Below are 16,003 nucleotides of genomic sequence, written 5' to 3' on the forward strand. Positions count from 1 at the left end.
TATAATACATAAAGTGGGAGAGAGGCTGCACTATGCTTAAATATATTTTTATTTGCACAGACGCGTTTCGGCGCGTGCCGCCTTCAGTTATAGCTAAAGAAATGCACATTTGACCTGTAATATTTTAATGTTTAAATTTTCTGTAGTATTCGTTCTGTAGAACTTCTCATTTTAATAAATTTATTTAGCACATTTCAGTTCAGCACTGTTTTACTTGGGAGTGCTATGTTTGTTTTTAATCCAGTATCCATTAAAAAAAATATCGGTTGATTAATCGGTTATTGGCATGTACGGTCAAACCTAAATATCGGTATCGGTAAAATCCACTATCGGTCGACGTCTACCTGTAAACACCTACTTGCAGTCTAATGTCTGCCGAGTTGAACTGCTCCATTCATATTCTATTGTTCTTACTCGACGAACCTTTCACACCTCTGCCGGTGTGAGACTTAATCTTCATTATTCTTTTGTTTACGTATTCAGCCATTATTAGCCTTTATTCTGCCATTACATGGCTTGCCCATCTTCACCACTTTCATCCCACTATACATTAATCCACCTGTTATCTGAAGTCTTTCTAGAAAATAAAACAAAAATCATATTCTTGGGACCTTATGTGAATTCTTTTATCAAATTAATTATGAAATGGAATAGCTCCTGGTGCAACAGGTGCATTAGAGCTACAATTTGTATCAAGCTACATAACACAATTTAAAAGATTAACATTACACTTTTAATCAACTCACTTTAAACCACGATTGAGTGTTCGTATTAACTTCTGATCGCGATCTGATGTGGATTTTAGTCACATAATGGTTTTGAAATATGTTATTTAGCATTTTTTTGTGGATATCATGTTGTTGCAAATTCAAAATCTTCAGAACAGGTCTCAAAGAAATCTCTCAAGAGTCGAAGTTCCAGGTCTTTGTTGCTTGTCAATTAACTTTGACAAGCAACAAAGTGAGATGCAGCTGTTCATCTGACTTGCAATAGTCAGGCTTCAGGTCTTAAGCTATACCTTTTCTTATCACTAGGTAGCCAATCAGCTATCTTTTTTTTTTTTTTTTACCGTTAGAATCAACTTTCCTGGAGACATCACTTTATTGGTGGAAAAATCTTTGGCCACACCCATTTAAAAAAAATTATATCTCAGGTAACATGATTCTCTGCACCTGCAGTGTCCAGTGCCATCCATCATCTTAATTAACATGTTTTTAAGTACCATCTTGTATCAACCCCCTATACACATCTTCTCTCTGAGCTTATTAGGGACTTTTCCATTCTCACAGACCCTTTGACCTGGTTTCTGACTGAGACATAGCAATACAGACCTTTACATGAGGCAAAGGAAAATCTCCAACACCTATTGCTACACCTGCTTGTATACTGTAAACATTATTTATTCATATGAAAATACCCTAAATCGCATGAAAATCACACACAAAACCATATATGATTGTAATCGTGTGTTCATTAGCTTCTTGTTTCACGTATAGAAATGTTTAATTGGGTTTATTCTTCACGGAGTCCTGAATGAGGAAGTCTACCAGAATCCAGAAAGGTGGGAATCATGGCCTCATAAGATGATTGACGGCTCCAGATCGAATAAGCGCTCCGAGTCAGAACTGACGCAAACTCGTTTAGCTCTTCAGTTTGCACAGTTCAGTGGGAAATGAATAGAAAGTATATTCTTTATGACAAAATATTTTGCAAACATAATATAACAGAATAAATCAATATTTCTCCAAATGTGACTGAATTGAAATGTGTGTTATTTTATTCAAAATATTAAAAAAAATTACAGATTTATTATTTTGCACTCCTGACATAAATTAGGAAATTAATGTCACTGCAACCTAGTTTTATCATAAACGGTGGTCAAATATCGAAACTGGAGTCTTTAATTTTTCTAATGATACTCAGTTTGTCCAGATCAAGTGAGAGTGTGATGTTTTAAAGTGCAGTGAATGTTGAACAACTGGGGCCGTCGGCGATCTTTGTACGTAAAGGGGTTAGTGACAAAAGTTCAAATAAGAGAGCAAGTGACGCATATCGGTGTCAGAATTAGCCAATAGTTCTTTGTTTAAAACGGTACCGGGCCAAAAAAACAAAACAAAAAATCCTATCGGTGCATCCCTAGTATGAACCTTTTTCCTGAGTCACTGCTACCGCGCAATCCAGCATTTTGGTGGCAGCCATTTTGTAATTGGACTGCTGTTGTCTTTGTACCCCTTTCCCACCCAAATATTACTTACTTTTCTCTTTGGAAATTGCGTAATGTATATTTATATAACAATACCTTTTGTTATATTATTCTGGCATTAAAAAAAGTGCAATTTGTTTGTACAGTAAAATATTACGTTTGTGCTTGTAGATATTTGTTACATTATTCTACTCTTAATCGCAAATTATATCTTCTTTTAGAATGCATCAAAACATCTGGCTTTATCTGCTTCCTATCACTGTTTCTATTGTAGAGCTATTTGACTGTTGATACTCCATCTCGGTCAGCAGACCAGCTAAAGATGTTCAGGAGTGAATCCGGTCTTTATTTTAGATGTGGATTTATTTTAACCTTTGTAAATGGCTCCTTATTGTCTGTAACTCATTAAATGTGGTCTTGTCTGAGCGCTTTACCCTGCAATTTTCAGTATGGAGCGGGTCATTCGGTTTGGTGCGCACACTGGGCTCAACGCAAAGGATTTTTTTCCTACTGGCCCGGTCAGGCCTATAAAATAAGCCTAGTATTGTTCTCGTTATTTTTGATACATCTACGTAGCCACAATAAATAAGGTGACACCAAAAGCAACTAGATTAACAAATGGGATTAACATGGGAACAAATAATAAAAAAATTACAAGCAATAGCACAAATACATGTAGGTTTAAAAACAGGACATTTTCAGGTGGGGAAATTGTAATCTAATGTACTATATAACTATAGATCAACCTTTATTAAAGTCAATCTGAAGAACAGTTAAAGATGCATAAATAATGTTTTGAAATGTTGAAAATCTAAAACGTTAAATACTGTTATTTGAAATTATTAAAAAAATGAAAAGATACTTTAAAGCTACACTGTGTAATGTTTTAAGTTGATTTTGAGCAAAAAACACGTTATTTCAATTATACGTTCTCATTAATGTGTAATCACTTCAACCAACTAGTTAAGTATTCTCGTAAGTGTATAATCTGCCATTTAGAATACGAGCGAGTCGCTCGAATGGCGGAAGCCATGTTGCGCATCCATCTTGAAAATACATTAGACAAAGAGGGTCATACAAGCTTCGCCTTTCGCGTTTGTACACGCAGTGGCACCGTGACGAATGCAAGAGGGAGATTTGCTTGCGTTTGCCGGCAGATTTGAAATAATACGGCCACCGTAGGAGTTAAAACACCTTCGGAATGAGAGGAGCTAGAAAGTAATATTCAGTTGGTTGTCATATACAATTTCACCTAGATGGGAGTAAATCCTACACAGTGTAGCTTTAAATGTGAAATTAAAACCGCCAGGAGGTGGCAGCAAGTCAACTGCTAATGAGTGAGTCATTTGAGATTCAACTGATTCATTCAAACGGCTGATTCATTCGTTAAGGAAGCATTTTACTGTCTTAATGAGCGAGTCATTGAATCATTGATTCAGCTGATTTGTTCGAAAAGCTGATTCATTCTGTAAAGATACATTGTTGTGTGTTGCTCAGAGAAGCAAAACAGTGCTTTGGACTTTGTTTGGAACTATTTTCTTTGTCAGAATAGAGCGAAACAGGCGATTTGATGTCTAAAATGTAAGTTACTTAATATTAACTTGTTTATTAAACTGTACGTTGTGTAAAATCAATGTCACAGTTAGGGCTCAGCTGAAACGATAAGTCAACATTGTCGACAATAAAAAATTGTCGACAAATATCTTTGTTGTCGAGTAGTCGTTTGATCTCACGTGAGCTAATGTAAGAGCCTGCAATATCGCGATTTGACTGCTACGGCGCTAGAGTGTAATGCAGTCCTTACAAATGCTATTACGGTAGAAGAAAACACTTCTTTTACACGAGTGCAAACGTATCCGAACTAGCAAGGTGTGGGAAAGTTTCACAAAACTTCAAATCAAGAATGCTGTCGTGTGCAATACATGCAAGGCGGAACTTGCTTTTCACGGGAGCACAACATGCATGTTGGAGCACTTAAAGAGGAAACACCCCGGCACACGAGGAGCTGAATTCTCATGTGAACCACATGACCCAGCTAACAAAAAGACGTCCCTAGAACGTCCCTGAACGTCCTCTGCGAACGTCCTCTGGACGTCTTCGTGTAGGGTTCTTTAAACGTTAGCAGGACGTCGCGGGGGACTTTCGCAGGACGTTTGCAGGACCGTCGTGCGACGTCCCGAGGGACCTTCGTGGGACGTTTGGAAAACATTCGGGGACCTTTACAGAACGTTCATTAGAAGTCCTTTTAACATCCTTTTTTATTTTATTTTACTTGGCTAACCAAAGAAAACAGACACGTTGTAAGGAACAAAGTATTTATTTGAACAATTGTAAAGGTGTTGTGCTCTTTCCGTGTGTGTGTGTGTGTGTGTGTGTCTTCAAACGCGCTGGCAGCTGTGTGTGTGTCTCGGTCGGTCAGCTGTGGGGTTAGTCCGTTGGCAATTATTCCCCCTGGCATCTAAAACAACAAAATTAACACATTCAGTAGTGCTATGATTTTATATGTCTATATGAATATGTGAAATATAACGTCGTCTCATTTCAGCAACATTTAGCAGCTAACGTTAGTTTCGTAGTGTTAGCATAACGGTTAGCAGTGGTACACGGCGGACAACTTCAGCAAACGTTTTAAAAAGTCAAATTTTCATAATATGTAATGATGTATAGTGTTTACGATAACTAATGTATACTAATCTAAAAATTAAAAATACCTTTAAGACAGACGAAAGGGAAAACACAAGGCCGCGTCTGAGGAGGACCGTCAACTGTCACTACAGCTGAGCGTTGCCATGGAGACATGGATACATGCTGCGTGCATAATGAATGACGTCACTCGCTTAGGTGCATTTGATCATAGATAGGCTATGCATTTGATCGTAACTTGCTGCCAAAATTATAGTGTGTAGCTATATGACACTTTTTTTTGTTATTTGAAATGCAATGTGCTATCAGTCTTAAGTGCAATAATTAGAATAATATTTTTCCTAAAATAACTTATTTTGAATAAAACCAGTCCTTCAATCGCCTGACCAACATTTTTACAGGTAGCCTAAATTAGGATACATTTGTCTTATCTGTGTTATTTTCCACTTTCTTTCCAGCATGTGCTATAAATAATATTTTTACTATAGTTTATTTTCAGTTATAAAACTATAACCTCAATCTGCAAAACAAAAACCATGTTTTTTAGATAAAATCCATTATCACAGTTAATTTAATGGATAAACAAATCCCCTTTTAAATCCAATATGGGTTTATATTTTAGTTTAATCAGTCATTTGTCTGAGTTGCAAGATGTCCGGTCTAATGATAAAAATCAAAGGCATGGGCGACTGGATTGTGTGTTGTCATGGAAATGGCATGTGAGGGAGACGTTCGCAAACTGGCATGGATAAATGTCCTCAGAACGGCCATCAGTGAACGTTCCAAAGCGGACCAGATGCGGACGTCCTCCGAAGGTCCGCTCGGGAACGTTCCAAAGCGGACCAAATGCGGACGTCCCCCGAAGGTCCGCTCGGGAACGTTCCAAAGCGGACCAAATGCGGACGTCCCCCGAAGGTCCGCTCGGGAACGTTCCAAAGTGGACCAAATGCGGCCGTCCCCCGAAGGTCCGCTCGGGAACGTTACAAAGCGGGCCAAATGCGCTCGGGAACGTTACAAAGCGGACCTAATGCGGACCTAAGGGGACGTTCAAAACGTCCGGGGGACGTCCCCTGTTTGCTGGGGAGGAGGTGAATGTTCTCCAGCTGGAGCTAAACAACTAGCAGTAGCCTAAATCTCTCTATTAGCGAATGCAATACTACTAATAATAGTAATGATATTAACAATAATAATATAATTACAGTAATATGATGATTTATTTTGCATAGAATAAAGCTTGATTGAGCTTATAATAATTGTTTGCAGATTAAGTCTGTAATGCAGCTTATTAATTATTATTTTTTTCTATTGAAAGAGAACAGAATCATTTAAACAATGCTTAGAGAGCATTTGTGTGTGATTTGAGTTGGACAGAAATCTGAAAACTTAAAGGGAATGACCTGTTTAGTTGGCTCAAAGTTCATTAAAACAACCATTTCAAAAGCTTTGTTTTTTTTATATTGTAGTTAGAATATGTATAACTCAGTGTTTTAACTAATTGAAAAAGCTGAATAATCGTTCCAAATAGGGATGTTAACCGATGACCGTTTGACCGATGGTTGACCGTATCAACGTTAACCGATCAAAGTTGTCGTTAGTCGGAAAAAAAAAAAAAAGTGATCTCTAAATTAGGCTATTATAGACAGTAGACTAAACGCTACTACAGTTAGCCATCTCATTCCAAGATCTTTTTATGTGAAGTGAACAAATCCCTCCAGTGTTTCCCACACAGACTCATTCGTGGCGGTGCGCCACAGAATCAACACCGGCTGCTACATATTGCGTTTCGTTATAAAAAATTGTTTTACGCAATTTAAAACACGCAGCATATTCATTCAGCTGCATTTCCTTTCCCTGCTCTCCCTCCTTCTCTCTGTCACTCCCTCGCACATATTAATTAAAATCAATTGAGAATTGACACGATGGTAAGACCGAAGTTTCACGTGGAGCATTCGGGTATTTTTTTTTTTCCTGAATTAGGCTACTGCTGGGTGTTGTGCAAAAAAACCCCCAAAAAAACACTTTTTTACGTTGCCTTATCTTCTCTGAAAAGCGTTCCGCACATTCAGCTGACATAAAACACTTTCAATAAACAAAACAAAACAAAACCTATCCAATAATGAAATGTTTTCTGTGTTGACAAATCTTGTGCGATGTCCTAACTGCCGGGATAATCACACGCGTTGTACAAGTCCGCTAATGACACGTCCGATTCGCGAACTAATGACTCCTTTGAACCGATTCAACCAAAACAATCTTTTAGTTTAGACTGTTTGCGGTAAATGCAGTTGTGTTGTCGAGGTCAAAACTCGAAATAAACTGTGAATCAAATAAACTTAGCCTACTATAAATAATGTTATGTCCTTTTTTTACTCTTACACTGAATGTTTGGATTGTGTGAAGGTGTGAATCATTTTTGATTAATATTTAATATAAAAAAGTTCTGTGTAACAGATTATTAACGCAGATTATTAACGGAGATTATTATTTGTCCTCCGATTACATACAAGCGCCGAGTTTGCGGGACTCATGTTTCGCGCTGTAGGGGATTTAAAAAAAGTGACGTGAGTGGCAGTGTGTGTGTGAGCGGGAGGCAGAGAGATGCGACAGAGTTGCGAAATTGCAGGCGCGGCTCGAAATGGCTGTTATTTCAAATAGCGCATCATATTTTAAACTAATCGGTTAACCGGTTTCAACCGGCTAATGAGGCTCGGTGGTCGGTCAAGAATTTTTTTAGTGTTCGCCATCCCTAGTTCCAAACTTACTGATTAGTCGGTGAAATAATCGACGATTAGTCGATTAATCGTTAGATTAATCAATTATCAAAATAATTGTTTGTTGCAGCCTTAGTCACAGTTGTAATCATGCTGATATTTGGAGAAAAACGGCGCTCTTTAACTATACTAAATTATATAAATATAATGACATACAGGGGAATTTTTGCCCCTTATCTTGAATCTGGGGGCATTCTAGATGCATTTTAATTGACTAAATCACGCCGTAAAAGCATACACTCTGTGCACGCGTGCTAGTCTAATCTCCAAGACTAGCTACATCACGTAGTATAGCCTATGCATGCACAGTACACTCAATAGGTGTGTTTTTGTTTGGGTTTTGTAATGAGAGGGACATACTCTAATGTCAGACCGTCTTAATATTGAGTTCTACATTACTCTTCAAGATTGTCTTTGTGCTTTGGAGTGTCTTGTAATTCTTGTAAGACTCAATCAAGAGAAGAATCGACAAATAGCACCGACAGATGCCAACAAACACGGACAATCACCAGATTACAGTATGTTACTTTAATCCACGTGACATTCCACGACCTGACAAGGGCCGATTCTGCATGTTCAGTCGATGAAAACAAGCTCTGACAGACGCTAGTTTCTGTCACCGTCTTATCTGTTCAGTGTGAATTGGCCTTTTCTTGTATGTAAAAACATGTAAATTAAGATATTTTTGTGATGTTAACCAAGTTTGGTAGAGTTGATGACTGTTGGTCGTTGGTCCGGTGTTTTGTCACCCTAGTGGCCTATATGTCTATTATTTTTTTCTATGATAAAGTACTTTTGATGATGTAGGTATTGCGAATTCATTCCTTAACATTTATCAAGTATTTTCTATCCCAAATGCATTCCTTATCCTTTTATGATCATCAATCATCATGGACTTCATAATTATACTTGGGAAGCAATGTCACTTGGGATATTAAGACTTGTTTTAATAGATTGCATCTGGATTTTTTTTTTTTTTTTACTGCACTGATTTTTTTAAACTTGTTTACACTTGAAACAAATGTAAAACATCGACCAGTTTTAACAGAAAACTTAAGTTCTTTCTGCACAAAGTTCAAAAACGTGAACTTGTGAGAACGCTGATGGCATGCACATGCGTATTACGAGTTCAGTCTTTAGGTATGCGCGTTTGAATATATGTGCGCAGGCGTAAATATATGTGCGCAGGCGTGTAGTCCTTCCCTACAAACCAACCCTCAACAAACTACTTGTCTGGCCTTAAAATTTATAATACAGAATTTGTATTGCTTCCACGTAGCCACGCAAACTGGAATTATCCCCACAACTCTTTATCTGTAGAGAGGTAAAGGGAGGGGAGGGAGGCCTTCACAGGGGAGAGACTAGTTGACACTTCAGGACTGTGCTGTCGTCGCGTCCAGGCACAGGTCCTTCATCAGATCTGGATACAGCCTGGATCCGGCAGACTGCGGCAAACCTTGAGGAAATATAAAGGCAGGAGTACTGTTGCCATAGCTCAATGAACCTTTTCTCTATTGCATAATTCAACCTAGCAGCACCAAGACCATAGTGTCTCTTTTGTTTCGCCGTGTTTGAAAGCTGTGTACGGATGAGCTTTTATGCTATTATTTGGTCAACATCATGGAAATAAATTAAACCTGTTATTCTTTCTGTCTTGACACTGTAAAGCGTCGGTTGTCGTCCACTATGACACACTATTAAAGCAATTAATTATTGCGTTCCAACGCCCATTGTAGTTTACGAATCACCATTGACACCCTACGTGGAGTCCTAAGCAGATCGTGCCAAAATCAGGCTGATATTGTGTAGTCTGAACCCGGCATTAGTGTTTTTTTTTTTTTATTGTTCTTATTTTTCACCGTGCCCTGAAGTTACGTAAAAAGTTTCAGGACAGTGCTCCTTTAGGTTTTTTTTTATTATTATTTATAGGAATGCACCATAGGGTTTGCATAGACTAGTTGACTTTAAAGCTTTGCCATGACACTTTAAGCTTGACATTGACTAGTCACTGGTCATGGCCTATAGAGGGCGCAACAGGATAAGAAATCTTTAGTCAACCAGTTAAAATGACAAATAAATGCATACTCTGAGAGCGCTCCACAAGACGCTTTCTAAACTAATGCGTGCTGCATTGTAACTAGGCTGAACGATTTTGGAAAATAATCTAATTGGGTGTTTTTGTTTTTTTGTGAAATATAAGATTTGTCCTGGTTTGTCCTGTCTTTTAAATCCCTTAAGATATAACTGACTGTTTACATAAAATTTGCGTCAAAGCATTTTGAGATGAAAGTAGCTACATTTAACCACACAGAGTCGCGCACAGCCACATGAGCGAGCGCTCTTTACAAAGCGTAACTTTGCTCTTCATTTATTACTTAAAGCACACTTGACTGATTGTTCAAACATTATTAAAGACAAGTGAACAGTCAGTAATAAAATAAGAACAAATTCACAAATTACAAGCAGAGATTAATACTAAATAACAAAGTTACAAAGTCTAACAGTAGTATTCAGGTACAGAAATTGATAATTAGGCCTAAATGTAAAATAACACTATTTGTTCACTGTAGAAATTAAATATAGGTTCATCTTTGTTAAAGCTGTATTTTGTTGTTTTATTAACATTAATGACAGACAACTGCAGGAAATTAGGTCTACTTCACTTTAAGACCGAATGCTGACAAACATCTGGTTTCTTTCTCAACTGTTCACTTATGACATAACCGAGAGAATACTTGTCGAGACGGGTATTTTGACATAATTTTGTGTGTATGTGTCTGTTCAAGTGCAAGGAAATGCAAAAGAGGAATCAATTCGGTGTTCGAGCACTATCTGAAACGCTCCTCTCTCTCTTTGCGTGCCCACGCTTCAAGTGTGTGCGGCTGTGCCTGCAGATAACACGTGAGTCCCGATTTTCGCCTCTTCGTCCCCATTTAAAGGGGTCATATAATGTCATTTTTGTACAAGCTAATATGATTCTTTAGGGTCTAAATTAAAAGTTTGTAATATACTTTAATTAAAAATTCTCATTAGTATTGTAAGAAAACACTAATTTTACCTGGTCAAAAACAGCTCTGTTTTCAGCACGCCGTTTAAGTGCATGTGTCTTTAAATGATAATGAGCTTTGCTCACCCCGCCCCTCTGTTCTGTGTGTACACTGTTTGTTACACAATAACCATAACGCGTTGTTCATTATAAACATGGGATTATGAATTATATTGAGAACGTCATACATAGAAAACATGCTGTAATGTACCCTGAGTGTAAAAATAGCCGCATTCGTGAAGCGTGCAAGCGATTTGCAAAGATTAATATAAAGATTAATATAAAGGTCAATAAAACGTTACACTCACTTCAGTTCTTCTGGAGGTGCAGCAGGAACACGAATAGTATGGCAATCCTTTTTTCAGGAGCAGCTTCTTAGCAAATAACCAGCTTTACTGACCCTCGTTTGTAAAGCAGTCTGGTGTGTGAAATGATTTGCGCAAACATGAAAGCATTGACGTTGATCGTGAGTAATATTCCCTTCGAAAACAAACTCAGCCACTGCGTCTTCAGCTGTACGGATTTAGGAACATCAATATGACTGCTGTGTTCGTTATTGCACCGAAGAACAGAACACCACAATAACTTAGACGCCATTCTACTCAGTGCTCCAGCTATCAACACTGAACACGCCGGTCGGCGCGGGCCATGATTGACAGGACGCTCACGAGGGCGCGAGGGCGGGTCTGTGTTGAAACGCTTTTGTCAATCAACCATCGTGGGAGGGGCGTCGATATTGTGACGTCACAAAATCGAACAGCTTGATTTGAGATGGGAGGAAACATATAGGAAGATAAAAAAAAAAAAAACACTGGATGGATTTGTATCATTTTATGATGGTTGTGTACAGGCACTGCCAACACACATTTCAGTACAATCAGCTTGTAAAAGTGCATGTACCATTATATGACCCCTTTAAATTAGTTTGAATGTGTAAATTGGCAAGACAAAAAATTTCCAAATGATAAACTTTCACTCTATGATGGTTAAACTGGGCAGTTAATCCGCGAATCGCATGCGTGCTGAACCGTGGGCCCTGGTCCGTATGGATTCACGGATCAACTGCGATCCATTGCACCCCTAGCGGCCAGGTAGAATTAATTCACACGCTATTGCTCTCTCACTAATGCATTCATATAAATGTAATCTTTACTGTGCTATGGAAGCATATAGGTAGCAATATTCAATTTGAAATGTAATATGCAAAATGACAACGCAATATGTAAAATGGCAATGCATTTCTGTATTTAAATTTACAATTTCCATTACATTTGTGCAACGTTTGGTGCAAAATGAAAATTCAATTATATAATTTACATTTGCCATTTCATAAATTTTTTAATGTTAAAATACAGTTTTACCTTTTTTTTTTTTTTAAATAAATAAATAATATAGCTAGTTTTTGTCGAGCACTTCTGAAGAATGATTCAAGAAATTGACATTTTTTCAATGTCCAAACTGAAAACCAGGATGTTGTATCTAGTTGAGTCATGGTACTGTTTAGACCCAAAACAGCCAATGAAAAAAGTGTTTTACCAAACTACATCAGTCTGAGTTGGATGTTTTAGAGGGAGTAGTTTAAATCTAGGTCTACATCTTTAAAGATAACCTCCTAACTAGTAACTACTTGTCTGTTTGAAATGTCTGCTGATTTATGTTATGGCCAACCCAGTTGAACTTCTAGTGTTTTAATAAAACACACTTAATCTTTTATGTGCAGAAACTGTTAAACATTGTGTTGCTGTTTTACAGAAGAATGTCAACTGTTCTTTGTTTGAGTAGCCCAACATATCAACATTGGCTTTACCAATGCTGTGTGTTTGTGTCATGGAACTGCAGTTGGAATCAACTGAAAAAATTCCTTTTGAAAGCAGTCATGTATTTTTGCTATCCATTTGGTGCTATTTTTTGCAGAATTTATACTTCACCTTTAAAATGTACACTACCTTTAAAAGTTCTTCATACTAGCTAGCTACTATAAACTGTAATTTATATGTGCATTCATAAATCATCACCATATCCTTTTCGTATTCACAGACACCTGAAGTCCTTATGCATACCAGCTGTGAAGGTGCACCATGAATTTTGAAGAGCAGGGCATGGGGAGGGTAGTCCATTCCTGGGCCAGATTTGCCCCAGCTGGACACACTGCCCTCGAAGAGGCCCTAAGGGTCTTTAACCCCATGTCCAAGGATCTGTCGAACACTGAGAGACAAATGATGTCCTTTCTTCAAGAGCTGAGGAAAGAAGGAGCCAAGCCTGTGATTTTGAGGAGCAAAGATGTGTACGGATACACGTCTTGCACCACAGAGCCAATCTCTTCCAAGATTGGCAGCAAGGTTCAGAAGGTTCAGAAACCTTGCAAGAAGCGAGGACGGAAAGGTTTGAGCAAGACCAAGGATGTGAATTACTCGATGCTCAGTAGAGCAGCAAAGGACATTCTCCAAAACCAACCCAAGATCCTGCTTACCAATCTCTCGGTGGACCGTCTTAAGCAGAATGTTGCAACGGCAATGCTAGATAAACATTCTGTTCAAGCGCAGCAGTGCCTCAAGCTAACAAACATAAAGGGGTTGAGCGGAGGCCACACCGCAAGGTTGCAAATTCACTTTGGTGCTGATTCAAAAAGCGCACCCAGTTTTGCTGTGGGACGGCCACCGGATCGCTCTGGAATTCCGTACTCTCCCACAGAAAATGGCAGTCAGACATCAAACGTAGTTGCCTTGGACAACAAACGCGTTTTGTCATGTCCGTTCAAAGTAGATGATGCCCTTATTGGAGACTCTGCCCCAGTAGTCTGTCAAAATGGGTTTGGTCTTAAAGATGGTAGCATTTATAAGAACATTGAAATGGTATCAGGTAAACCTGACGTGATGACCAGTGGTCTAGACAATGGTTCAGTGAGGAGACTCCATTTTCAAAGCTTCAACTGGTCCCAGTCGACACTCACCAATGGACAAGACGTTTCTAGACTGAATGGCAACGGTCTCGAGTGGAAGGTTATAAAAGTCGACGATTCTGTCACAGATGAGGAGGTGAGGAGGAAGGCACAGAAAATCTTGCAAGTTAACTTGTCACCTGTGATACAGATCCATCCCCTTCTTGACTCTGTATAGACTTTTGCTGGGGATTTGTTTTTGTTTCCTCTTTTGTTAAGTTTCCTTGTTTTGCAGAGTTGCGTTTTTTTGGAAACAAACCCTAGGTTAACTCTGGATGGGAGCATTACAGTTACCTCCAAATTTTGCAATTATCGTCAAGTAGTTACTGACATCATAATCCAAAGATGGGATGCTTTTTTTCCTGCTCTCAGTATTTTGTTTCCCTGACACATCCCAACCTACTTTTTGTTTTGTATTTTTTATCTAACTTCTGAAGGATTGGACTGATGAACAAACCCTTATTTATGACTATGCAGTTCCCAGAATGCTCCTTTTGTTGGAATATTGTGGGCATGGACTGCTGTCTTACTGGATCATGGGAACAGACTGAATTTGTAGAGTGATTTATTACATGCTACTGCTTGAAAAGACAATGATAGCCTAAACTAAGTTGGTCTTTATGGTTTTCTACATCCTTCGATCCTGTTGATGTCAATGTTGCCCAGTTTTTTTTTGACATCACCAGTTTTGTAATGTGTTAGTCTGCCGGCATAGACTGCATATATTTTTGTTTAGATTCTAACATGTTCAAGTTGGGGGCACTTTTTTGAAGATTAATTTAATTTCAGGGCAAAATAAATGGCCTTATTCTTTGAGAAGAGTGAAAAATAACTGAATCTTTGTACTCTTTCCTTCTCAATGTACTTGTTTCATTCTGCAATCCACTACTCACAAATTCCAAAACATTTTTTTTAAATGTGCCAACCCTGGTATTTCATTTCTTTTAAAGTTTTGTTGGTGCCATGAACACAAGGAATTGAAAAAATAAAACAAATTTGCTTCATTTTCTGAGTTCTCAGCATCCTGTCAAACAGTGGACTTGCCTGTCCATTGATTGAACGTACCTCAAACACTTGAATAGGATAATGTTGTTGTCCTTAATCCTGTAGTTGATTCTGTATATCTTTCATTCCATACATCCAGGAGTTGGTTGGTCCATGTTTCTGTTTGTTAAATTGTTGCCATCTTGATTGCCTTCTACACGTTTAACCAGATTTTGAAAATGATAAACTGATCTTCAATACGGTGGTCTTGATCCAGCACTAATTAAGGTGACTTCTAATGGTAGTATCTTATTGGAGAAGGCAAAATGCATTCAGGTTGTCCATTAAGTCTTGCTCAAGATATTTTATTAATGTCAATTTTCTGTCTCACCAGGTTTCATTTGTTGAGGATGTTCATGATTTATGTGCATAGAGCAAGGCACAACAGGATGGAAATTTGCTTCTTATGCACAAGAGGAGGAAGAGATACGTGAGATTGAAGTTAGCATTCAGCAACGCCTAAGGCCTTTGGTTTATAACGTTTTTTTTTCTCCCAAGCTAAAGTAGATTATGGCAATGCAGCAGTGTATTGGTGCCACAAGGCAATCGTTTAGAATTTGTTCGAGATTTAAGTTGTGAGTTAACCAACATATTGGTCCTGTTAAAAATCTTTCATCCACGGTGCAAAATACAAGCAGAATTTTTCCTGTTTTTCAGTTTTTATTTCCATCCAGTTGAATCTGTGACACTCAAAAGCTGTAAATGTCAGTGTTGTATCTTTAGTTACTGTTATCGAGTTGTGAATTAAAATATGTTTGAGAAATGTTTGGTGTGGATTACTGGGGTATCAGTGTGTCCTTTTTTAAAATGAACAGGCAACATCAATCAAAAATGTAGTAATTTTGATATCTCCATTAGCTGTTTTATCAAGCTTGGTCATGGTTACATAATGTTATGGCCAATGAAAAATGAAATTAGTTCTTCCAGCTCTAAAAGCTACTATGTTCAAAGCAGTTTTAAAATATCTAATATACACACCAGAAAACTGCACAAATTGAATTTTATATTACTATGCAAAGTTGCTTGGCAACCATAAATACTTAATGTTTGGTTAATGAACTTGGCAGATGTTAGTTGGCTGATGAATTGCTTATTCTGATTATTACTATTAGTTTATTTAATTGTTTTTTGTTTAACATTGTTGTGTTTTGCCATATTGATGTTACTGCCACGATAAAGGGGGTTTAGCCAAAAAGCACTGCAATTAAGTGAATCCATTAAAAAAAAAATATATTATTTTAGAATTTAATTGTGTTAGAAGATGAACCATCTTATCCTTCCCAGTGCTTTTGTAAAAGGCAGCAGATTTTCCACCAGGATGTTCTTGTCCTTTGGTCCAACCATTTTCCAGCCTTGTA

The 16,003-nt window shown here is 37.9% G+C and overlaps 1 protein-coding gene across 1 annotated transcript; it reads left to right on the plus strand.

Annotated features, from left to right (window-relative positions):
* Positions 1 to 12,049: 12,049 nt before the first annotated feature.
* ccdc71 (coiled-coil domain containing 71) lies at positions 12,050 to 15,408 on the plus strand. The gene is made up of 2 exons (XM_082137605.1): positions 12,050 to 13,698; positions 14,980 to 15,408. The coding sequence occupies exons 1-2, from the start codon at positions 12,742 to 12,744 to the stop codon at positions 15,016 to 15,018; spliced, it is 996 nt and encodes a 331-aa protein (XP_081993731.1). The 5' UTR covers positions 12,050 to 12,741; the 3' UTR covers positions 15,019 to 15,408.
* Positions 15,409 to 16,003: the final 595 nt, after the last annotated feature.

Source organism: Leuciscus leuciscus, assembly GCF_965113295.1.
Source record: "Leuciscus leuciscus genome assembly, chromosome: 15".
Classification (NCBI taxonomy): domain Eukaryota; kingdom Metazoa; phylum Chordata; class Actinopteri; order Cypriniformes; family Leuciscidae; genus Leuciscus; species Leuciscus leuciscus.